The sequence below is a fragment of the Engystomops pustulosus genome, chromosome 4 (assembly GCF_040894005.1).
Source record: "Engystomops pustulosus chromosome 4, aEngPut4.maternal, whole genome shotgun sequence".
NCBI classification, from domain to species: Eukaryota; Metazoa; Chordata; class Amphibia; order Anura; family Leptodactylidae; genus Engystomops; species Engystomops pustulosus.
The window spans coordinates 138361853-138386657 of NC_092414.1; the positions used below are offsets into that span (position 1 = coordinate 138361853).

The 24805-nt window shown below is 44.0% G+C and overlaps 1 protein-coding gene across 3 annotated transcripts; it reads left to right on the plus strand.

Moving 5' to 3' along the window:
- Nucleotides 1-69: 69 nt before the first annotated feature.
- Nucleotides 70-24740, plus strand: LOC140127231 (TRPM8 channel-associated factor homolog). Of its 3 annotated transcripts, none has more exons than XM_072147661.1 (8): nucleotides 70-162; nucleotides 15393-16019; nucleotides 16164-17116; nucleotides 18860-18954; nucleotides 19063-19276; nucleotides 21766-22005; nucleotides 22899-23233; nucleotides 23418-24740. In XM_072147661.1, exons 2-8 carry the CDS (start codon nucleotides 15403-15405, stop codon nucleotides 23664-23666), a joined length of 2703 nt encoding a protein of 900 aa, XP_072003762.1. In that variant the 5' UTR covers nucleotides 70-162; nucleotides 15393-15402; the 3' UTR covers nucleotides 23667-24740. The 3 variants fall into 3 exon arrangements, with proteins under 3 accessions (XP_072003762.1, XP_072003761.1, XP_072003760.1); XM_072147660.1 differs by lacking the exon at nucleotides 70-162 and adding an exon at nucleotides 5676-5897; XM_072147659.1 differs by lacking the exon at nucleotides 70-162 and adding an exon at nucleotides 5676-5879.
- Nucleotides 24741-24805: the final 65 nt, after the last annotated feature.

Genomic DNA, 24805 nt, shown 5'->3' on the forward strand with positions numbered 1-24805 from the left:
AAATTTTGTCCCAAGACATGCGCTTACATACACTGGGAAGAAGAACTCCGGCGGACCTGATCGGGAAGCGACACATGCAGGAAATCGGGCGCACAAACTAAGTGAATCGTGGCAGAGTTCATTATCCTCTGACATTCCGGATCGGGGATCACGCCAGGGATGGTAAGTAAATGTGCCCCTATAAGTGGTTATAACTTTGGGATGCTTTAACATATGCAAGTAGTTTTGAAATTTTTTTCTTGTGAAACATTCTACTTCATGTTAGTTGAAAGATTTTGAGTGGTATGTTTTGCGTTTATTTAAGTAAAAAAAACGATATTTGGTGAACATTTGGAAAAATTCTTTATTTTCAAAATACAAAATGTTCTATTTTTTCAACACTTTTTCAGAGTCATATCAGCAAAAAAAAACCTTGATAACTAACATTTACAGAATGCCTGCATTACGTCAACATGGTTTTTTATGCATCCTCTCATCTTTGTAGGATGTTATGGGGCTTTGAACTTTGAAGGTGCAATTTTTCCCATTTATATAAAAAACGCAAAATCATGCTTTTGAGGGACCTGCTCAGATTTTAAGTCACTTTCAGAGGCCTAAAACATAGTTAAACTACCCCATTAGAGAAACACCCCTCAACATATATAAAACAACTTTTATGAAGTTTCTTAACCCGTTAATTGTTTTATAGGGGATAAAACAAAATCGTGTGCAATTTTGAAATAAACATTTTTTAGGTTAAATGAAGGTGTTTTTCAAAAAATGTACAAATTCTCCGTGGACAAAATACCAAAACTCTCCACAAAGTTTGATACCCATCTCTCCCGAGTATAATAATACATCATATGTGGTGGTAAACTGCTGTATGGGCACACAGCATGGCTGTAATGTCCGTGCCTGAACGTCGCTCTATCCGCAGTTGGCGGAATACATGGCGTTTATTTGTGTGTGAACTGTGGCTTAATTCTTATGTTTGGATTAACTGAGCCACACCCGGCTCCATGCATTTTAGTCCTTCCCAGCAAGGGTTACTAGCCTGATGGACAGTTCCCCCAATGTACTGCTGGAGGCGTGTCCGGGAACTGCATATATACCTGCCTGCTCCCATGAGACCTTGCTGGTTATTTTTAGTCTGACCTGTGTATAGCCCGCCTGTACCTGTATCCATCAGGCTTGCTGGTTATTTTGAGTCTTGTCTTACCTGTGTATCTAGTTCAGTTTTACCTGTCTCTGTTTGTCTGCCTGTATCTGTACCTGACCTATATATATACCCGCTTGATCTTGATCTGTTCCTGACCTGTATATTACCCGTTTGATCTTGACCTGACCTTTGTATATCCTGCTTGTACCTGTACCTGTACCTGTATCTGACCTGTGATTTTCTGCCTGAAGACCTGTATATATCTGTCCCTGTCTCAGTCCTGTGTTTGTATTCTGTGTACCAGTGTGAATACTGGTCTATTCCTGTATTCCGGTTACCTGTTCAGTCTTGTTTTGGTTTCTGTGCGCCAGTGTGAACCCTGGTCTATACCTGTTCTTGTGTTGGTTTCTGTGCGCCAGTGTGAACACTGGTCTATACCTGTATTTCCGTTACCTGTCCGCTCCACCATCCAGCAGCTGCCAGACGAAGTAAGTGTCCCCTGTCCTGTTGTAGGGTCACTCAGGGACCGTCAGTTAGGTTCCTGATAGTGGGTTCGCCCTTATCAGGGCGGTTTATCTGCTTTAGGCAGGGTCTTAGCCCGCAGGGACGTCGCAGGGTGAGTTCGCCATCACTTACGTAGTCTGACAGCTTGCGCCAAGTCTGGTTGTGGTTGCACGTTCGCTGGACGGGTGCTTACAATGGCATTTTTAAATTATTTGTAAATTTTATTTTAATTTATAATATATAATCCAATGCATTAAGAAATCCAAAATTAGTACAAGTCGAACAATACAATTGAAATACAACTGAAATACAACAAAAAGGGAAAAAAAGGAAGAAGAGAAAAAAAGTTATAAAAAAGTGTTACTCTAACATCCAGAAGACATACCGTATAATACAGGGGGCTGGCTGTATACTACATGGGGGCTGGCTGGCTGTATACTACATGGGGGCTGGCTGGCTGTATACTACATGGGGGCTGGCTGGCTGTATACTACAGGGGGGCTGGCTGACTATATACTGCATGGGCCTAGCTGGCTGTATACTACAGGGGGCTGGCTGTATACTACACCCTCGGCTTATACTTGAGTTAATAGGTTTTCACCACTTTTTGGTTTTAAAATTAGGGGTCTCGGCTTATACTCGGGTCGGCTTATACTCGAGTATATACAGTATCTATGCAGGTGTCAAGTCCAAAGGTCCCAACCCGATTTTAATATCCTTTTTTTACTTATTACATCCCCATCACACATATACAGTTCACAATCTCTCTGATAATCTGATAAAAAAAAAAAAAAGATTCCAAGATGTTAAGCAGGAATAACTCTAGGGAGAATGGTAATTTGGTAATTTTTCCTTACAAAATCCATCAAACAAACTGGCCACCTGTACCCAAAATTCCATGATAAGTGGGCATCTCCACAGGAGGTGGAATAGGTCTGCTGGTTCTCAACAACCTCTCCTACATACATTACAAATGTTATCATAAATATTTGCTAACCTATTTGGAGATAAATGAGACCTTCATATAATCTTAAAAAGGCATTCAATGTGGTTAAGAAAGTTTAAACTATTTTGTGCATTGTCTATTCAGGAGAGACAAACTTTTAATGGGAAACAATAAAAAGAAAGCCACCGCTCACTCACATAAGCTGCATCCTCAAACTTTTAATGGTATGGTCTTACCTAGATCCGTTTCGCACTTATAAGCATATAAGCTGTTTTTTAATCTTGCTGATTGAAAGTGATCATCTCCCTATATGCTATTGAGATTCCTCCATTATACTTATTTCCTGCTTTCCAAAATTTTATAAATTTCGGCAACTTTGTGTTATCAGTCTATCAAGTGGATATTTGTGTGTTTTTCGATTTGGTCAACGACAAGTCTGTAATACACAAACTTGGCACATCCAGTCTGACCTCTTGTCTCCCCAGAGATAACTCTGCTGCATGAATGATAAGAGTGCCAGGCTGTTAACATCGCGTTTGTAGTATCAAGCATGGGCATATTCTCCGCCATTCTCCTTATGTAAAATTTTTCAGGGATATCTTCCTTACTACCCCCTCTTCTATAGCTATCCACTTTTCACACTTTACTTTTTGCCAGAAGACTTTTATTGGTTCTATAAGGTTGGCATCTTTATATAGCGACAAAGGGTTTTGGGGCACAAAGTGTCTCCTTGGGCAACCTTGGAGGTTTACCTTTCCAGATGTATCCGTCAATATATTTTTGAAGCCTTTTAATTTCTTCCTTTGGGAACTTTAAGGGAATACATCTCTTGCAATAGAATATTATTTGTAATATACACTCACCGGCCACTTTATTAGGTACACCTGTCCAACTGCTCGTTAACACTTAATTTCTAATCAGCCAATCACATGGCGGCAACTCAGTGCATTTAGGCATGTAGACATGGTCAAGACAATCTCCTGCAGTTCAAACCGAGCATCAGTATGGGGAAGAAAGGTGATTTGAGGCCTTTGAACGTGGCATGGTTGTTGGTGCCAGAAGGGCTGGTCTGAGTATTTCAGAAACTGCTGATCTACTGGGATTTTCACGCACAACCATCTCTAGGGTTTACAGAGAATGGTCCGAAAAAGAAAAAACATCCAGTGAGCGGCAGTTCTGTGGGCGGAAATGCCTTGTTGATGCCAGAGGTCAGAGGAGAATGGGCAGACTGGTACGAGCTGATAGAAAGGCAACAGTGACTCAAATCGCCACCCGTTACAACCAAGGTAGGCAGAAGAGCATCTCTGAACGCACAGTACGTCCAACTTTGAGGCAGATGGGCTACAGCAGCAGAAGACCAAACCGGGTGCCACTCTTTGGGCCCCTTGGTACAACGCCACAGCCTACCTGAGTATTGTTGCTGACCATGTCCATCCCTTTATGACCACAATGTACCCAACATCTGATGGCTACTTTCAGCAGGATAATGCGCCATGTCATAAAGCTGGAATCATCTCAGACTGGTTTCTTGAACATGACAATGAGGTCACTGTACTCAAATGGCCTCCACAGTCACCAGATCTCAATCCAATAGCGCATCTTTGGGATGTGATGGAACGGGAGATTCGCATCATGGATGTGCAGCCGACAAATCTGCGGCAACTGTGTGATGCCATCATGTCAATATGGACCAAAATCTCTGAGGAATGCTTCCAGCACCTTGTTGAATGTATGCCACGAAGAATTGAGGCAGTTCTGAAGGCAAAGGGGGGTCCAACCCGTTACTAGCATGGTGTACCTAATAAAGTGGCCGGTGAGTGTATTTCTCTTGACTGCTGCTATTTTATTTAACCAAGTCAGATGGCATTTGTGCAAATATCTTATTATATTGTTTACTTTGTCGTTTCATTCTGTCAAATTTTTTTTTGATAATACCTTCAAGAGTACGGACCACTTGTATGCCAAGATATCGAAATCCCTATGGGGACCATGAGTATATAAATTTCTCTTTAATTTCCCATTCTACAGCCGGTCTACAGTCTAGTAGTAATAATTTGCTTTTGCTTTCATTTATTTTGTAATATGATACAAGTGAAAATGTTTTAACAAGTCTCTTAAAAGTGGTAAGCCATGCACCCATTTTTTCACAGAACATAATTATGTCATCGGCATATAGGGCAACTGTATATTCAGAATCCCTAATGCTTATCCCTTTTATATCTTTATTTGATCAAATTGCTTGTGCAAGAGGTTCTATGAACACGTTAAATATAAGGGGGGAAAGCGGGCCTCCCTTGACGGACGCTGTTAGCAATCATACATGTTTTGTAGCAAAAAAAACAAACCTCTTATAAAGGCCAAAGGACGTCAATAAAGGCTCAAGATCATATTGATAAAGCCTAAAGAAAATCCAAACTTCCCCAATACAGATTTTAGAAAGCTCCCCGATCTTAGCAACCTGGATCAGTTTGATTATTCTGCGGGAGGCATTTCTGGTTTGGATCATGGGCATAAACTCCAAATGATCAGCTAACCTCGCTGCTAAAATTGCGGATAAGATTTTGATATCGGCACTGGCAGACCCAGGAGCTGGCATCGGAGTCATGGATTCCCTAGAAAGCGTGGTGGTGGTGGGGGGGTCCGATCTACAGCAAAAGCCCCTTACATGACGCAGTCATGCATGACTGTGGCTGGTAAGGGGTTAATACCCGCAAGGGTTCTGGCACTGGCTCTGTGTGAAAAAAAAAGGACGTTTCATAATTTTTTCTACAAAAAACGGATCAGTGAAATTAAAAGCCAATGTGAAAACAGGTACCCTGTGTGTCAAGCTATATGAAGATACCTTCTCAGATCACTGTGAAGACGCAGACTGGTATGTATGTTCAGTGTAAAGAAGTAAAATTGTAATGGTTAATTTCCTTTAAAATCAGTAGCAGTGACTGAACACTGGAGACCAAGTGCAATAAAAGAACATTGTGGCCCTCTGCTGGTCTGTAGCTGAATTACACACTGCACTTACTGCGCCTGCCCAAGAGAACAGCTGCACTTTCATTCAGTAGATACAGTGCACCACTGTACAGGGAGAGCAGAAAACTAGCACTTCCTTGTTTCCAGTGACGTTGTAGTTTGGCTATCATCTCTGACGAGCCCAGAAATATCCATATACTGTGCATGATTTGCTGTACTGCTCAGATGACAGAACACACCCTTGTTAGTATAAAGTCTTATGTTGGCATTGTGTTGGCACTGTGGGTGTAACGTTAGCTCTATGTTGGTCTTCTACAGTGACAGGTACGTTATTATATACAGGTATGTGTGTTATATAATATTGAGTGTTCTCTATAATATAACATATAGAATATAGTAACTGTGTGTTCACTTTTCATGTAATTTGCTAAGGCTCATTTATAACAGGTTATGAAAGCAGTTTCTGCTAAGCCAGATATGTATTAATAATCTAAATACATACTGTACCATGACTAAAGACATTAGAGAAAATCACTTCTGCATAGAAAGAAAAACTGTCATGTGGTACATAGTGTTCCATCTACATGCAGTATATTACAAAGCAGGAGGAGATTAAAGTGTAGGTTTAATAGAGATAACTTACAGGGGCTTATTTAATAAGAATCGGTCTGATTTTGTCTGATTTTCCGCCGTTTTCGGGGATTGCACCGCTGTGGCAGGTATTTAACTGGGGATTGTGTCGCACGTGACCGAATTATGGCACAGCTGCACTGGCTTTCATGCGACAGAAATCGCAAGACAATGCACTTACATACATCGAGAAGAAGATGGTGAACTCCGGCGGACCTGAGCGGGGAATCGTCAAATGCAGGATATGGGGCACACAATGGGGCACATTTACTTACCCGGTCCATTCGCGTTCCAGCGGCGGCTTCTCCGCTCTGGATTCGGGTCCGGCCGGGATTTAATAAGGTAGTTCTTCCGCCGTCCACCAGGTGGCGCTGCTGCGCTGAAAGTAAACTCATCGCGCCGGAATGCACCGAGCTGGACCAGGTGAAGGTAAGCGGTCCTTATGCGACACAATTCGGTTTTTAAATTCAGGGGCTTGTCCGAATAATTCGGGTTGCTCGAAAACCACGCCCCCTATTTGTGGCGCACGGAAGCTGGTGCGCGCGCGACACAATCCAAACCCGTGCGCCACAATCCCGGGGCAATTCAAGGAAACTCGGCGCAAATCGGAAATATTCGGGTAACACATCGGGAAAACGCGATTCGGGCCCTTAGTAAATGACCCCCAATCTTCGTGAATCGCGGCAGATGTGCATTCCGGTCGGACAATGCACTTTCAGGGATTGCGCAGGACAGGTAAGTAAATGTGCCCCATAAACTCCATAGATATGTTGCTCTTGGTCAAACACGTACCCAGGAGCACAGTCCTGCCAGGCACACTGACAACTATTCTGTGGTTAGTAGCTATCTGTCTACGTCTATATATACAGAGATACCTATTCTTCAATAAGTGGAACCAACCACAATAAGGAAGGATTTAACTAAATAACATACAAGTTATTTTAAATGTTTTCTATGTTATATATCATTCTGCTCAGTTACTATACTCATTGCTATACTCCTTAGAGAAGGGACTGTATGTTCTGTGTAATATGTTCCCTTTTAAATGTTTTTTACCATATGTTATTTATTTATGGTAAAAGTTGTTTTTTAGCTTGTCTGTCTGTGAGTCATGGACCGTGCAATGGTAGGATTTAAAGGACCGACCACAGTGCCAAGGACGAGAATCTGAGCATCTTTGTAATAAAACTGTGCAGTTTGCTTCACTAATTAAAGAACGTTTTCAATAATCTGGCACACCCTGTGTGCCCCAAACATGTTTAAGCTGATCAGAAGTCCCTTTAGGTGCATAGTTTTGTGTCACAGCGGAAACCGTGCAGCCACAACACAACACAACCACTACATTAATACATGTGCACAGTGCCACAGAAAACTGGTGCAACCAATTTCATAAATCTGGGCCAGTATGTCTCCTGTGTAGATAGCTATATATACTATAGGGGATTTGTTACAAGCTCTGTAATGGGAAAAAAATTGTCAAAAGATGCACATATCAGTATTTTATTTCCTTTGTCTTAAAGCTAGTATATATGTACACGCATGTCCACTTTCCATAATGATAATAGAGTATGTGGGAGATTTGGCCCAGTAGAGACCGTGGTAGCGGGGTGCTGTGATGCAGTTCAAGACAGTGACACCAAGGTTTAGTCCAAAACAGGTCTCGCCTGCGTTTATTGTAGCAGCAAAATAAAACAGCCTTTACATTCAGGCATTAAATAAACAAAAAAATCCTACCCGTCAGGGTGCTAACTATACAGGTGTTCCACTAACTCACCACTATACAAAATCACTTGGCTGCTCCAGGCACAGAGGTCAGGGCTGTGTGCTCTCCAGCCTCCTTCCAGAGAGAGACAACACTTCCAGCTCTGCTGAGCGGTTTAAAAAAAGAGACTGATTGGGCTGCTCCCATCACCTGTGTCCAAGGTGCTGGACACCCAACCTCAGCACTAAGGCCTTGCGTAATAGCAAAACCTAGGGGAAACATACCGCCCATCCACAGTTAACCCCTTCAGTGTCTCACATACCCTTCCCCTCTGTTTGACCCTGTGGGGGCGAACACTTTTGGCCATCATACAGTGGGTACGAGACAGGGCATCGGCATTCCCATGCAGCTTTCCTGCTCGATGTTCTACCGTGAATTTGAAATTCTGCAACATTAGGAACCACCTTGTGACCCTGGCGTTCCTCTCTTTAGCCTGACTCATCCAGGTGAGGGGAGAGTGATCGGTCACTAGTGTAAACTGTCGCCCTATCAAGTAGTATCTCAGGGATTCCAGAGCCCATTTTATCGCCAAGCACTCCCTCTCAACTATACTATAGTTCTTCTCAGGAGGTGTGAGCTTGCGGCTCAGGAATGTCACAGGATGTTCCTCACCCTCCACTACTTGGGACAGGACAGCCCCTAAGCCCACGTCCGAAGCGTCAGTCTGCACAATAAAGGTCTTGGTGAAGTCAGGGGTGATCAGTACCGGTCCCTTGCACAAAACCGTCTTAAGTCGCTGAAACGCCCCCTCAGCCTCTTCACTCCACTTTACCATCACCGCCCTGCTACCCTTGGTCAGGTCAGTCAGGGGTGCCGCTATGGTAGCAAAATCGGGGATAAATCGGCGATAATAGCCCACTATGCCTAGGAAAGCCCTCACTTGCTTCTTGCTCATAGGTCGTGGCCACTGCTGGATCGCCTCCACTTTATTTACTTGGGGTTTGATGACACCTCGCCCAATACGGTACCCCAGGTAACGGGCCTCTTCCAGACCCAGTGCACATTTTTGGGGGTTTGCTGTCAACCCAGCTGCCCTCAGGGAGTCTACCACTGCTTGCACCTTGGCCAGGTGACTCTCCCAATCGTTACTATAAACTATGATGTCATCCAGGTAGGCCGAGGCATATCTCCGGTGAGGTTTTAGGACGAGATCCATTAACCTCTGGAATGTGGCGGGAGCCCCATGTAGCCCAAAGGGGAGTACCACGTACTGAAAAAGCCCATCAGGAGTAACAAAAGCGGTCTTCTCTTTGGCCCTTTCAGTAAGGGGTACCTGCCAATACCCTTTCGTCAGGTCAAGGGTGGAGAAGAACCTAGCCTGTCCAAGTCGTTCTATCAACTCGTCAACCCTGGGCATGGGATAAGAATCAAATTTGGACACCTCGTTCAACTTCCTAAAGTCATTGCAGAACCGTAGGGAACCATCAGGTTTGGGAATCAACACAATAGGACTCGACCAGTCACTTTTAGACTCCTCGATAACCCCCAGGTCTAACATCTGCCTGACTTCTTCGGATATGGCAAGCCGGCGCGCTTCAGGGACCCGGTAGGGTTTTTGGTGTACCCGGATGTGGGGTTCGGTTATGATATCATGCTTGATGACTGAAGTACGTCCCGGTAACTTAGAGAACACATCCACATTTCGGAGCACAAACTCCTTCGCTTCCTGAATCTGGGCCCTGGAGAGGGACTCCGAGATCCGTACTTCAGGCACATTGGCATCGGGTACACGTGGTATATCTGTTCGGGTTTCCTCCTCCCCGGCTGAGATACCTTGTAGGTTACCTCCCCTACTTTCTCCATGACCTCATATGGTCCTTGCCATTTTGCCAAGAACTTGCTCTCAACGGTGGGCACCAGAACTAGCACTCTGTCGCCTGGGTTAAAGGTCCTGAGTCTGGCTGATCTATTGTAGACCCTAGACTGGGCCTCTTGTGCCCTTGTCATGTGCTCCTTTACAAGGGGCATAACCGCCGCTATGCGGTCCTGCATAAGGGAGACGTGTTCTATCACACTACGGTGGGGGGTCCTCTCCTGTTCCCAATTCTCCTTGGCTATATCCAAAAGCCCACGTGGGGAACGGCCATACAACAGCTCAAAGGGTGAGAAACCCGTGGAGGACTGGGGAACTTCACGTATGGCAAACATCAAATAGGGCAACAAACAATCCCAGTCCTTCCCATCCTTGCTGACCACCCTCTTTAGCATCCCCTTCAAGGTCTTGTTAAACCTCTCGACTAGGCCATCTGTCTGAGGATGATACACAGAGGTGCGGAGCTGTTTAACCTGCAGTAACTTACACATCTCCTTCATCACCCTAGACATGAATGGGGTACCCTGGTCAGTCAAGATTTCCTTGGGGAGGCCTGTGCGTGAGAATACCTGGAACAGCTCCCTAGCAATATTTTTGGAGGAGGTGTTCCTTAATGGAATCGCCTCGGGATACCGCGCAGGATAACCAGGATGTATTGGTGCCCCCTTGAGGATTTGACTATGGGGCCAACCAGATCCATTGCAATCCGTTCAAATGGCACCTCTATGATTGGTAGCGGGACCAAAGGACTCCTGAAGTGGGACACCGGGGCAGTAAGTTGACACTCAGGGCAGGAGCTACAATACCGGTTTACCTCCTCCCACACCCCGGGCCAGAAAAATCTCTGCAGGATCCTCTCCCGGGTCTTCTCAGCACCTAAGTGCCCTCCCAGCACATGTTTGTGTGCCAACTCTAGCACCAGCCTACGGTGAGATTGGGGTACTACAAGTTGCTCAACCTCCTCACCCCGTATCTGGTCGACCCTGTACAACAGCTCCCCAACAATCACCATTCGGGGGTATATTTTGTCAGCCCCTGGTATTTGGAGTACCCCATTTATCACCTTAACATTCTCCCGTGCTTTAAACAAGGTAGGGTCCTGTAGCTGTGCAGCCCCAAAATTCTCACGGGAAAACTCAAGGTCCGGCATGTCGGCCACCTCCTCGTGGCCCTCGACCTCACCAGCTAGGACCTCTAGGGGAGAGAATTCATCACATGGGGTCACCCCTACTGCTGGTGTGGGTACATCGGCCTCAAAGGGTTCAGGGGCCAAGGCCGGACATACCTGTCGTTTATTATCTGCAACAGCACCTGAGGTGGGTCTTCGTCTCCAGAGGTCCCAAAACACCGGTAAGTCTCTGCCGATAATAGCCTCATGAAACAGGGTCCCCACCACCCCCACTTCATGGGTAATAGTACCACAAGGGGTATGTAGGTTGATGACAGCAATGGGATATTCGCGAGTGTCCCCATGTATACATAACACTCCCACTTTACGCCCACAATACAGTCCAGGATCAACCAAAGTTCCCCGCACCAGGGTAACCAGACTCCCTGAGTCTAGCAAGGCTTCCACCGTGTGACCACCGATTGTGACCATACACACTTGGGGTTCTGCATCCGTGACTGACTCGGCAGCCAGAACCGGCCGGGCAAACAGGGACATTCGCCGGGTCTGGTTGCAGTCCATTGGCTCCACTGACAGGGGACAGTTGGCAGCAATATGGCCCATTTCATGGCATCGCCAGCACTGGATACGGCTATGACCTCTGTCACGAGCCTCACTGGGTTTCTGTGTATCCAAGCCCCCCAGTGTACCCCCTCCCAACCTGACCTGTTTCCCTTTTTCTGCAGTAGCAGTCTTACCAGATGGTTTAATGGCCTTGTCACTGGCACTGCTTCGTGTGGGAGGGATAAGTAGAAGATCCTCCGTAGCCCGATACCTCTCTACTAGGGACACAAGTTCCTCGGCATTTGTGGGACCGGCCTGTCCAACCCACCGCTGGAGCCGAGAGGGCAGAGAACGGGTGAACTTGTCAAGAACCACTCTCTCAACCATCTGTGCTGGGGTGCAATCCTCGGGTTGTAGCCACTTCCGGACAAGATGGATCAGGTCATGCATTTGGGAGCGCGGGGGTAGTTTTTCAGAGTATGCCCACTGGTGGACCCGGCTGGAACGAACTTGAATGGTGACCCCAAGACGAGCCAGAATCTCCGCCTTTAGCTGGGGGTACTCACGGGCCTCAGTTTCACTCAGGTCGTAGTAGGCCTTCTGCGATTCGCCCGTCAGGAACGGCGCCAGGACATCTGCCCACTGCTTAGCTGGTAACTCCTCTCGCTCAGCTACTCGCTCGAACACAGTGAGATAAGCCTCCACGTCGTCGGTCGCCGTCATCTTTTGTAAAGCCTTCTGCACTGCAGCCCGTGCGGAATGCTGGACAACCGGGTACCCTTGCAAACCAGTATGGGACCCCTCAGTAGTCGTCGCTTGTGGTGCTGCCATAACGCCAGAAAACTTTTCCATCATCAGCTGGAACATGGCTCGGGACTCTTCCTGCTGTTGCTGGAGCATGGCTTGCTGCTGTCGGGACCTCTACTCCTGCTGCTGGAGCATGGCTTGCTGCAGCTGCCGATTAGCCTGGGACTCTTCCTGCTGCTGGCGGGATCTCTCCTCCTGCTGCTGGAGCATGGCTTGCTGCAGCTGCCGATTAGCCTGGGACTCTTCCTGCTGCTGGCGGGATCTCTCCTCCTGCTGCTGGAGCATGGCTTTAATAAAGTCCTCCATCTTGGCTTTATCCTGCAATTTGCCTGCTGCTTTCACCCAGGCCATGCAATGTTGCAGGATGTAGCGAGCCTTTCAGGTGTGTGTCTTTTGAACTGCCCGCAATCCGAAGCACCATATGTGGGAGATTTGGCCCAGTAGAGACCGTGGTAGCGGGGTGCTGTGATGCAGTTCAAGACAGTGACACCAAGGTTTAGTCCAAAACAGGTCTCGCCTGCGTTTATTGTAGCAGCAAAATAAAACAGCCTTTACATTCAGGCATTAAATAAACAAAAAAAATCCTACCCGTCAGGGTGCTAACTATACAGGTATTCCACTAACTCACCACTATACAAAATCACTTGGCTGCTCCAGGCACAGAGGTCAGGGCTGTGTGCTCTCCAGCCTCCTTCCAGAGAGAGACAACACTTCCAGCTCTGCTGAGCGGTTTAAAAAAAGAGACTGATTGGGCTGCTCCCATCACCAAGGTGCTGGACACCCAACCTCAGCACTAAGGCCTTGCATAATAGGAAAACCTAGGGGAAACATACCGCCCATCCACAGTTAACCCCTTCAGTGTCTCACAAGTAATAAACAGTTTTTTTTTAAGAACAAAATATATCACTGAAAAAGGAAATCTCTTAATCTTTGGACAAGACCTCCATCTTATGTTTGGGGTACCACTTGAAACTGATAGAAGAAAGTACTGTGAATTAAGTCAGATGGTTTCACTCACAATAATGGACACATTGTCATGGGTGCCCCTGCGACCCTTGTCGCAGGTGCACCCGTGTACCTTTGTGCGGGCCACTGCACTCTCCGTGCAACTCACCTTGCCGGGATCTAGCTCCCTGCACGCATTCCCGCCGCCTTGGGCGCCAGCTGATTTAAAGGCCTGCGGACAGATAACTGGCGCTGGTCAGCTGCCCTTCATGATAGATTTCCAGCCCCTTCCTGTCTTCCCTGTCGTATCTTTGTGCCTCACAGCCTTAGAAAAAGTTTTGTTCCCATGTCCTTTTGCGTTTATAGTGATTTCGTGTTGTGATCCCGGTTGCGTTCCTGACTATGCTCCTCTGCTTGTCTTGACCTGTTGCTACGTCCCCAACTTTGATCCGTGCTGCCCATCTTGACCTCCTGCCTGTCCCTGACTATGATTCTGCCTAACGTCTGTGTACCTCGCCTTGGCTGCCACTGCGGACCTGTGGAACGACCTGGTGGTACCACGCCGCAGAAACTCCAATCCGCTTTTTCGGCAGGCTGTGGGCAGCGTGGGGTGTTACTGTCCCTGAGCCGGCGCACTCGCTGCTGCCGGCGACTTTTCACAGGGCCTGGCGTAGAATAAATGCTGCCCGATACATCAAGAGCCAAAAGATGCACCTGCGAAAATGCACAAGCGCCGGCATATGATAAATATCCCCCCTTGTGTTTGTACAGGATTCGAAAACAACGTTTGTGTGCTTATAGTCTCATTTAATGTAAATTTAGGGGGTTATTTATCATACGCTAATAGCTCACGGCCCCTCCAGTGCAGTTGGATTAATCAAGAGACTCCTCTTGATGTATCCAGCACTTGGAAAGAAGCGCAGCCAGCGTCTTTTCAAATTAATTTATTGAAAAGTGGCCAACCACCCTGTACATGCCGGCTCTAAAGCTGACACATTTGATGATGTATTAGCCGATGCACCCAGTGTAGGGGCTCTGGTTGCTGGGGTGAACCTGTGGCTACTAGGAAGCAGTGTGGGGGCACTGTGGCTGCTGGGGGGCACTGTGGCTATTGGGCGCACACTGGTTGCTGGGAGCACTGTAGCTGTTGGGGAACATTGTGGCTGTTGGGGAGGGGGCACTGTGGCTGTTTGGGGAAACTCTGGCAACCGGAGGGGCACTGGGTGCAATGTGGCTGTGGTAGAGGGGCATTATGACAGCTGAGGGGAGCACTGTGGCTGCTGGGGGGTACTCTGGCTTCAAGGGGCACTATGGCTGTTGGAGGAGCACTTGGGGCACTGTGACTGCTGGGGAGGCTCTGTGGCTGCCGGGGGGGTCAGCTTTATGGTTGCCCTAAAATGGCTGATTGTAATGTAATTGTAAAATTACATTCAGCTTCTTTAAGGCAAACACAAGGCTGATGAGAACCCCTGCGAAAATGAGTTTGACACCCCTGCTGTACAGCTTCATCTTTTCTCCTTAGCTCGAAGGGCCTATGCTAAAGTTTCATACATGATGCTTTAACAATTAGCACAGTTTCTTTGACCATTCTGACTTTCCTACAACAGCACCCCAAAACTAAATTGGCATTGGGTGAGGCGATGCTTAAGATTCTTGGAGGGGAGCGCAGTGGGCCTTGGCAAACTTTACCAGTATAAGTTCTATATAAGGGGACCATATTAGGATCTTATGCTTACCCTGGTAAAGTTTAGTGACAGTAGAAATCCATTTTAAAAATGTATAGTCTAGTAATTAAGGTAGCTGTGTTCCATACACAATGATTCCAGTGATTCCATAGTGCTTATCTATAGGAATTATTGCTAACAGGTTTGTGAATTACAAACTACAAACATACTGGGGCAGATTTATCAAGCAGTCTGAAAGTCAGAATATTTCTAGTTGCCCATGGCAACCAATCACAGCTCCCCTTTAAAATATTCATGAGCACTGGTAAAATGAAAGCTGAGCTGTGATTGGTTGCCATGGGCAACTGGAAATATTCTGACTTTCAGACAGCTTGATAAATCTGCCCCACTGTGTGAGATAGGGCAAAGTGCATGAGTTTATAGTGTATGAAGGGACATTTGAACAAATCTATGTAATAACTTGGCATTTGTACAATTGAACTGTATTTTAAGAATGACAAAACATGCTCATGTTGTTTTACAGACTATAGAAAATGTCTTGTAATGAAGATTATTGCACCCTGGTCCAAGGGATCCGCAGTGTAAATTTTTCTGGAAACAGTATACCCTGCAAACTTCTCCTAACTGGTGACACTGCTTTTCCAGTCCTGGCAAGTCCTGGAAAACATGTTCTCATAGCTGCATCTAAATATGGTAAGGGGCGGATGGTGGTCATGAGCCATGAGGCATTCTTTAACCTGCCACAATTCATGGACTTCCTGAAAAATGCAATATCTTGGCTGAAACCTTCCTCAGAAGCGGTAATTGGTATAAATAACAACCTTAGAAATTTAGAACAGACACTTTTGGCTTCTGGACACACAGTTGAACAGATCTCTGGCCTAAAGAAAGATGTAGGAGTGCTCGTTACAAATGGCTATCGTGATAGTCAGGCAAAGGAAATAGTCACCTTTATAAAAGAAGGAGGAGGCGTTCTCATTGGAGCTCAAGCCTGGCACTGGGCTCAAACCCACAAAGATGATAATGTTCTGTGTAATTTTCCTGGAAACAAAATAACATCTGTTGCTGGGATATATTTCACTGGTCAGTGTGGAGAAGGAGGGAATTTTGACGTTTGTGAAAAAATACCATGGTGCCCCTTCTACAAGGAGTAAGTACAATTGCTATTACTGTACATTGTATTATGCATTATTACATATAAAATCCTCTTTACGTAACTTTCACTACATGTCTCATTTCATGAAATAAAAGTAAATGATACTTATATTAATAAAAATTTCATTTTGTTTTACAGTGTAAGATTTTCAGGGGATTTGAAGCACCTTACGAAAGGTGTTAGCAATATGGATATTAGTGGTCAAAGCGTTCCTTCAGAACTTCTCCTACATGGACCTTTGACGTTTCCTATTGGCCTAACCAACAGTAATCAATGCTTTTTTGCTGGGGCGTATTACGGCCGAGGTCGTGTTGTTGTGGGGACACATGAAGGTTATCTAAGTAAACCACAGCTCAAAACCTTCTTGCTCAATGCCATCTCTTGGCTTGATAAGGGAAGAAATGGAAAGATTGGTGTTGCCAAACAGCTGGCTAATTTTGCAAGTATCTTACAAACTGAAGACTTGCAATGTGTTCTCTCTGATATAATTCCTGAGGTAAGTGTCTACTGCTGCACATCATACAGTGATGGTGAGGCTGAAAAAGTACACCAATTTGTGGCAGAAGGCGGCGGCCTACTCATTGCTGGCCATGCTTGGTACTGGTCTTATTCCCATCCAAACGTTCTTTCTCAATATCCTGGAAACAAGATTCTCAATAAACTTGGAATCAGCATTCTCGAACGGACAGCTACCCAGGGTATTTATCCTGTTTTGGATCCCCAGGCAGAAGCTATCACTTACCATTTTCCTAGGGCAGTGTGTCAACTCATTAGTGACTTGAAAAGTGGAGCTGAGTTGAAACCTCCTCTAAACACCTGGCTGTCTAAACTCAGGCAAGATGTTTCTACTTTCATGAGGTTACCAGAAAGCCCGCTTATTTCAGCTCTACAGGAAGAATTGGTGCACCTGGTACATGGCTGTTGTATGCCCAATGTCAGCAAACAGTGTCCAGCAAAAAACTGCTCCAAAGAGGCTTTTATGATGTGTCTAGCGCAAGAAGTCTGCCGTCTGGATAAACTGCAGGATCCAGATTGTGAGAGTGCTCAGTGCAATCCCCCTGTTACAATACAGATAGACGCCACAAACCCTGGTAAAGTCTTTTTATTATATTTTAGTATATATATATGTGAATTTTCTATTATTTTTGTCTATATAGTTTATCAGAAATGTTCTATTTTGCAACTGTGTGTATCTTGCATGAAAGCTTTTGAGTTTTGTTCACAGGGGATAAAAGATAAATACCACCAAATACATACACTTATTCCTATGTGGCATCTATCCTATCTGGAATGCCATGGGCATCACAAAAGATTTTAGAGGACATGGCTTGCTACAATCTTTCATACTTGAAGTGTAGCTCCTGATTTTTGCCAAATTTTCATATGAGATTCCCCCTTTTAAAACAAGCAGAACAATGTCCATTTTCTCTTCTGGCAGCAACACACATCCTTACAATGGTAACAGAGCAGGGCAGTCTGTTAGATCATCAATGGGAGCAGAGCTTAAGAGGAAGGAGCTGTTACTGAGAACTGAGGGATCACAGGAATTGTAGTTTTAGATGGTGGCCATCTTGGGGATAACTCTGCCTACTTTAGAAAGCCCACAACATTTTGTGAATCATAAAAGCAAACTATTTAAGCTCTGTTTTGTGATTAATGGCGTTGAGTATTTTGTATTTATTTATTTATAGCTTTATGGGTTTTTGTATCAGGCGTTCATATTCCCAGAATACCCCTTTAACATATTTTCTGCACTGTGCAGAAAGTGCCAGGAGAGCAGAAGGCAGGGAAGGGCTTCAGAGAAGAGTATGACACAGCATGAGGTCCAAAGAAACAAATAAATCTATTGGATCATATAATGGGCTGACAGGGAACAGGGGGCATTGTTTACTTTACTATTTTGTGAAGAAGACTTCTGCATCCACAGCACTGAACACACAGAGCTCTGCTGCTACACACAGAGGGCACAGTCACATGACCTCTTTCCACTTCTCCTCTTTCAATCCATATATCTAAACAACTCTACCAGATCACAAGAGAAATCAGCACAGCAAAGAACCAGGCTAAAATGAGGAAGATAACAAAGAGACTACTGCACTGCAATAGCTATTAATTTGTGAAAAATGTCAGAGTTGTCATTTAAAGGGAATCTGCCTGCAGATCTGATCATGCAAAACTGCAGATATTATTGGGTAGCAACCCTGAAGATATTATTTGGTAACAACCATACCTGAGTGTGTTGTTAGGACTGTTAAAAAGCATTTATATTCCATGATTGTAGCTGGACTTGCTGCACAGGAGACGTATTCTCTAATTGCTGTGATATAGTTCTGTGTATTGAAATGCTTCATAGCCCCTGCCCCCTCTACTGGGAGTAGGCATTGCAACAGATTTTTGTTAATACAGCTGTGACTCAAAGCAGGGGAAGGCTTTGGAACGGTTTACTCTAAAATCTCATATAACAGTGCACCTAGACCAGCTACAATCCTGGATAATAAATGCATTCTTTATAGTTCTGCTGCTATTAACCACACACACAAAGGTATGATTACACAGATTTTTAGGGAGAATCTTCAGGGACGCTACCAAAAATTATTTGCAGCTTTGAATGATCAAAACCTCTGGTAGACTCATTTCTTTCAAACCTTCAAATGCCTATGAGAAACTGACGAGAAACTTGTAGGAAGTTGTTCTTTATTGATTGCTGCAGCCACTGTTTTGCCATGTGTTGCATCTGTACAGCAAGCACAGTAACTTGTTTCAATGGGAGACTCTCTCTATTATTATGTATCTGGTAATAAAGAATTATTGACTCATAGATATTTTGTCCCCAGGTGATGATGCATGGAGAAGTACTGGACTCTACCTCCCTCCACGGAAAACAGCCATACTTGTGTTCCCAGCTTCAGCTGTTGGTAAAGGTCTTCAGGTAATATATCAGAAGGTCTCTCCATCCGTATATAGTTTTAGCCAGTTATAAATGATATATTTCTTCTGTGCAGTGATACTTGTAGCTAATGTATTATCTTTATTACAGGTACAAGTTGGCTGTCACTCAGATGACCTCAGTGGTGCAAAGGAATTTTGTCGTGCACCAGTGGTGGTGCATAGGAAGGGTGTTGATGATGAGAAGGTTTCCATATCCTCCGTCTGGGGTGGACTCCTGTATGTTATTGTCAAAGCCAAAAGTCAGCTGGGCAACATTCAGATTTCAGTGCAAGGAGTAGAACTAGCTCCTTTATTTATAAAGGGTATGTAGGGTATTTCTGTTCTCATAAATATCTTAAGGCTAAGGTCCCTTCCTTGCGAGGGTGATGCGCTGAACTCTGCGCTGAGTTCAATTCTTGTTTGCAGCGTTCGGGCCGGGAGATCCGGGCAGCACGTATTGCGAGTGTACCGAGTACACCGCTAACGTGTAACCACCCAGTCACCTGATCAGGTGTACCTACCGCTAACGTGTAACCACCCAGTCACCTGATCAGGTGTACCTACCGCTAACGTGTAACCACCCAGTCACCTGATCAGATGTAATGAAAAAGCGTAATGGCCCCTGGCATCTAGTACAGTAAAAACAAAATTACATAAAAACAGAGGTGATCCCGTTATGTTTAACAAGGGGAGGAGACAGATTCAAAGTCTTACTTGATCGGGAGGCTTTCTGGATCTTCCGACTCAATACAAGGTTCCCCTAAGGCAGTGGTGGCGAACCTATGGCACGGGTGCCAGAGGTGGCACTCAGGGCCCTTTCTGTGGGCACTCAGGCCATCATCAGAGATGATTCCAGGTATCTTCCTGCAGTCCCAGACAGCACAGGACTTGCTGTGTACAGAGCTATTTTAAAGTGACAGCGCTACCTGGGACTACTGGAGGAGTGGGAAGGTGTGGACAGATCTGGATTATCATTGTAGCTCCTGCTCCGGCCCTGACAATTCTTCCAGTTTATGGGACCCTGGAGGGAAGCTACAATGATAATCCAAATTTCTTCTATTTTCTGCTTTATTGGTGTCCTCAGGTGCTGATATCAATGAAAACTGTGACAGAGAAGGGAGTATAAATCACAAATTACATTTCTGTGTTGGCACTTTGCGATAAATAAGTGGGTCTTGGTTGTAGTATGAGCACTCAGTCTCTAAAAGGTTCGCCGTCGCTTGCCTAAGGTATGAATTATAGACACGAGATGATGTTCCATTACTAATCTCATGATACTGTTTTCTACACGTGTTCCCTTATTAGACGCTGAGCTGAAGGCCGAGCACTTCTCTAAGTCTGATTGCCGTGATATTCTTATAGGTTCAGGTACATTATATTGTACTATTATGTATTACTATGCTCACCTTGATTTTTGAGCTAGCATCTCCATCGTTGTTGTGTTTTCCCAGCCGGAGTGACAAGCCTCAAACTGGAGGACGATGACGTCTATCACTAGTCTTAGTTAACATTACTGTGAAGTTGCTGTGTTTCCAGCTGGAGTGACAAACTCCGAACTGGAACACCATGATCTTTTTCGTTATTGTACTCATGTACAATAACAAACTTCGATTTGAAAAAAATTTTGGTTCATCCATAGCAGGGTGCATTTTCATCTAGTAAACTTTGGGAAAATGTAAACCAGACAAATTTTTGTATTGGAGATAGACGACATATATTTATGGGCAAGGTATTGTATTATACCACCATATATTATGATGCATTTGACGTTTTCTCCTCCCGACAGGTCATGTATCTAGCCGAGGTGCCAAACCATGAACTGGATAATGTAGGAATCCTGCTTTCAATTTCTATTGAGCAAATGCAGAAACATGTATTCTTCTGTGGATTAATAGTACAACAATAGTATAACAATCAGATGTGTGATAATGATATGTGTTCTTTTTTTTTTCTCATAAATATAATGGGATCACCTCTGTTTTTATGTAATTTTGTTTTTACTATACTAGATAACTAGGTATTTATCCTTGCATCTCCAATGTGGAGGTTAGCCATGACTAAGGGTGCATTGTGCACCAGAAACGCGTAGGCATTATTCCTTGTGTGTGCATCACAAGAAAATGTCTGCTTATTTTTATTGGACTTTGAAATGAAATAAAGCTTCACAGCAAAGACACTGCAGAGATTCGTTCCTTCTTCCTCTAATTGCTCCCACGTGCAGAAACTCCTGCACGTGGGAGCCAAGACTTGGTGAGCTGTACATATAGCTTTTTCCTACATAACTTTATATACAGGCAGTCCGCAGGTTACGTACAAGATAGGTTCTGTAGGTTTGTTCTTAAGTTGAATTTGTATGTAAGTTGGAACTCTATACTTTATCATTGCAACCCCAGCCAAATATATTTGGTCTTTGTGACAATTGGATTTTAAAAATGTAGGATTTTCACAAGAACCAGGATTAACAATAAAGTTTCTTTACAGACACCTGTGAAAACTGTTATAGCTGATCATTGAAGCCTAAGGCTAAAGTACAGTAGATTAGCTACATGTAGCGGTCCGTTTGTAACTATGGGTCGTCTCTAAGTCGGGTGTTCTTAAGTAGGGGACCGTCTGTACTCTGAAGTCTGTGTCAATATAATAATATAATGTCATAAACAGACCTCCTGGTAAATAAACAGATGCTTATGGGGTGCAGAAGCCAAACAGAGCAATAAACTGTTAGAAAAAATGTTTTATAACCTATAATAATTACAATGCAATCATTTTAAAACATGCCTCCAAAGTTATATATACTTAATTTATTTTTTTTAAGGCAAAATTAATCGCTCATCTTGGGTGCAGAAAGTTCGGAAATACCCATCTCCTTGGGCTGAGCTCATTACAGAAAACATAATCCTTACAGTGCCCTCTGATGCAATCCGCTCCCTAGAGGATCCAGACACTTTGATGTCTCAGTGGGATAAGATCATGGAAGCAATAGCTGATCTCGCTGCTGTATCAAAGAAGTTTCCACGTCCTGAAAGATTTGTTACTGATGTGCAAATATCAGTGGGTAGGTAGGGTGCGACCTCTCATTGTTGCCTCGTGCAATGCAAGTGACCTTGAATGAGTGTCTGAACAGTGAATTATTTTATGGCGGTTCTATAAAGGAGCTACAGTACAAATGGGGATCTGCACAAAAATAGGTTTTAGTTTAGAGCCTGTTCGGTGTATTTTTTGTATGCAGAGTGCTCCTAAAGGGAACCTGTCATCAAGAACATGCACAAAAAAACCTTAATCACCCACGCTGTGCCTTTGTTGAAAAGTGCAGATGACCCAGCTCAAATCTGCCTCCTCCCTCCAGTAAAATAGTTCCCCAATATTTTTCTGCCTTTGTCTATTTTGGCTGTACTCCTGTTTGGACCTGCCCATCGCAGGTGCGTTAAATGGTGATAAGTTCATCCTGCAGTGAGAGAGACAGCATTCTGGTAAGGAATGAAATAGGAAGAGGACTTCTAGTCTGCTCAGGCTGATGTTGAAGAGACACATAACATACACTCAGGATACATGACTCTTCTATTCATAATATGACTCTACTCATTTGCATATCATAAAACAGCTGTAATTACAGAGCTTCAGATGCAGTAAATATAAGGTGATATTAAGAGGACTTTTAACCGTTTACCAGCAGGTATTTCTGGTGTAAGGGGTAAAATTCTGGTCTGGTCTTCTTTAAGTATAAGTAATATCATAATTATCATTAATTCCTGAAAACTCTTAAAAAACAGAGCCCTCTTTAGGCTCGGAATTGGCAAACCCTCAGCTGCTGGTTCAACAATAATGTAACTTTTTAATGCCCAGCTGATCATGTTTTATAACCGTTGATTAAAAACCCTATTAAATTGTCTAGGATACATTTAATTATATCAAGAACTTATCTATGCTTCAATTTATTCATTCCTATAGGTTGGATGCATGCTGGATACCCAATTATGTGCCAACTGCCATCAGCACCTACTTTAGTAAGTGTTGAAGATATAAAGAAAGGTCTCTGGGGGCCCATACATGAACTTGGTCACAACCAGCAAAGGGGAGTTTGGGAATTCCCCCCTCACACCACAGAAGCCACCTGTAACCTGTGGTCAGTATATGTGCATGAAACCGTGCTGGGAATCCCAAGAGATAAAGCTCATCCTGCTCTCAAGCCTGCTGACAGAGAAAATAGAATCCAGCAGTACATGAAGAATGGAGCCAATCTAGCACAATGGAGCGTCTGGACAGCTCTTGAAACTTATCTTCAGGTATCTAAAAAAATTTTTTTAACATAACGGTAAAAATGGTGGGAGTGACAGTTTATCACATGAAGTGCCAACAGTATTTTGCTCGACTCTTACTGTACAATTCCTTAGAGTAATACGCTGCATAATTGCTTTATATTATATTGTAAGACTTATTATAACTCAGTCTTTGTTTCCACTATTTCAGCTACAGGAAGGTTTTGGTTGGGACCCCTTTAAGCGTATTTTTGCTGAGTATCAGACAATATCGAATGTCAGTAATAACAAGAATGTTAAGATGAATCTCTGGGCGGAGAAGTTTTCTCAAACGGTCAACAAAAACCTGGCACCATTCTTTAAGGCCTGGGGGTGGCCCATTGATGAAGTAACCAGCAAAAAACTCTCCACACTGCCGGCATGGGACCAGGACCCTGTAAAATCTTATGCCATGAAATAAACTGTATGCTGACAGTTATTTTAACATTAATACACAACAACATTTAATATCCTTTTATCTGCTACGTTATGTACTTCCATGCAAGTCTCATCCAAGAAAAGTCTTACAGTGCCTTGTGAAAGTATTTGGCCCCTTGAACTTTTCTACCTTTTACCATTTCAGACAATTTTGGTGAAGAGTCAACAAAAAGTAGGAGACAATTGTGAAGTGGAACGAAATTTATTAGATATTTAAAGTTTTGTAAAAAATAATAAACTGAAAAGTGGAGCAGTCAATATTATTTGGCCCCTTTACTTTCAGTGCAGCAAACTCACTCCAGAAGATGATAAATATAATCCACCGTGTGTAATCAAGTCTCCGTATAAAAACATCCCAAGGAGCACGGTTCCATCCAACCTCACTGAGCTCGAGCCGTTTTCCAAGGAAGAATGGGCAATAATTTCAGTCTCTCGACGTGCAAAACTGATGGGTGGGGCTACAAAGTATTAAGGGGGCCGAATAATAATAATTCTTCACCAAAAAAATGCAATTTTATATCTTTAGGTTTAAAGCCTGGAATCTGGCAAAAGGTAGAAATGTTCAAGGGGGGTTGGGAGTGGACGAATACTTCCGCAAGGCACGATAAGCACCTTTACTCTATGCAAATAAGATTTTCTAGGTTAACTGAGAGGGTCAGTACCGCTGTGACTTCTCATGGATGAGACTTGGCTGGCAATCCTACAGTAAAAGGTATGCATGTCCAGTGGCGTATAAATCATCTAAACAACTAAAGACTCCACAGTGGAGAGGTACACTACAATTTCTGGTAGAAAGGAAGAAAAGTTCAAGGGGGGGGAAATATTTTCGCAAGGCACTGTATAACTGTTATTTTTTTATGGAGTTATGTTTGCCCAAATATATTATCCCTGGGCTAACTAAGCCAAGGAATCTTGTAGAACTAGTTCAGCTTGTAATATTCTTTGCCAAGAAACATAGAACCATTAATGACATTATGTTATATTTAGGAGATGTATGTAAAAGTATTTTCTTGTACCATACTTACCACAATTTAATAAACTACTAAGATGAAAAGTTTATGTGGCATCCATATCTGTTTACCCAAATTTAAAATCTCTAATCCCATAGTAGGGCAATATAAA

Bases quoted from the DNA above. Each gene is read 5' to 3' on its own strand.
- LOC140127231 (XM_072147661.1), top strand. From the start codon at position 15,403: ATGTCTTGTAATGAAGATTATTGCACCCTGGTCCAAGGGATCCGCAGT. The intron at 17,117-18,859 runs GTAAAGTCTTTT...TTTTGTCCCCAG, and splicing joins GATAGACGCCACAAACCCTG to GTGATGATGCATGGAGAAGT. The intron at 23,234-23,417 runs GTATCTAAAAAA...CCACTATTTCAG, and splicing joins CTCTTGAAACTTATCTTCAG to CTACAGGAAGGTTTTGGTTG.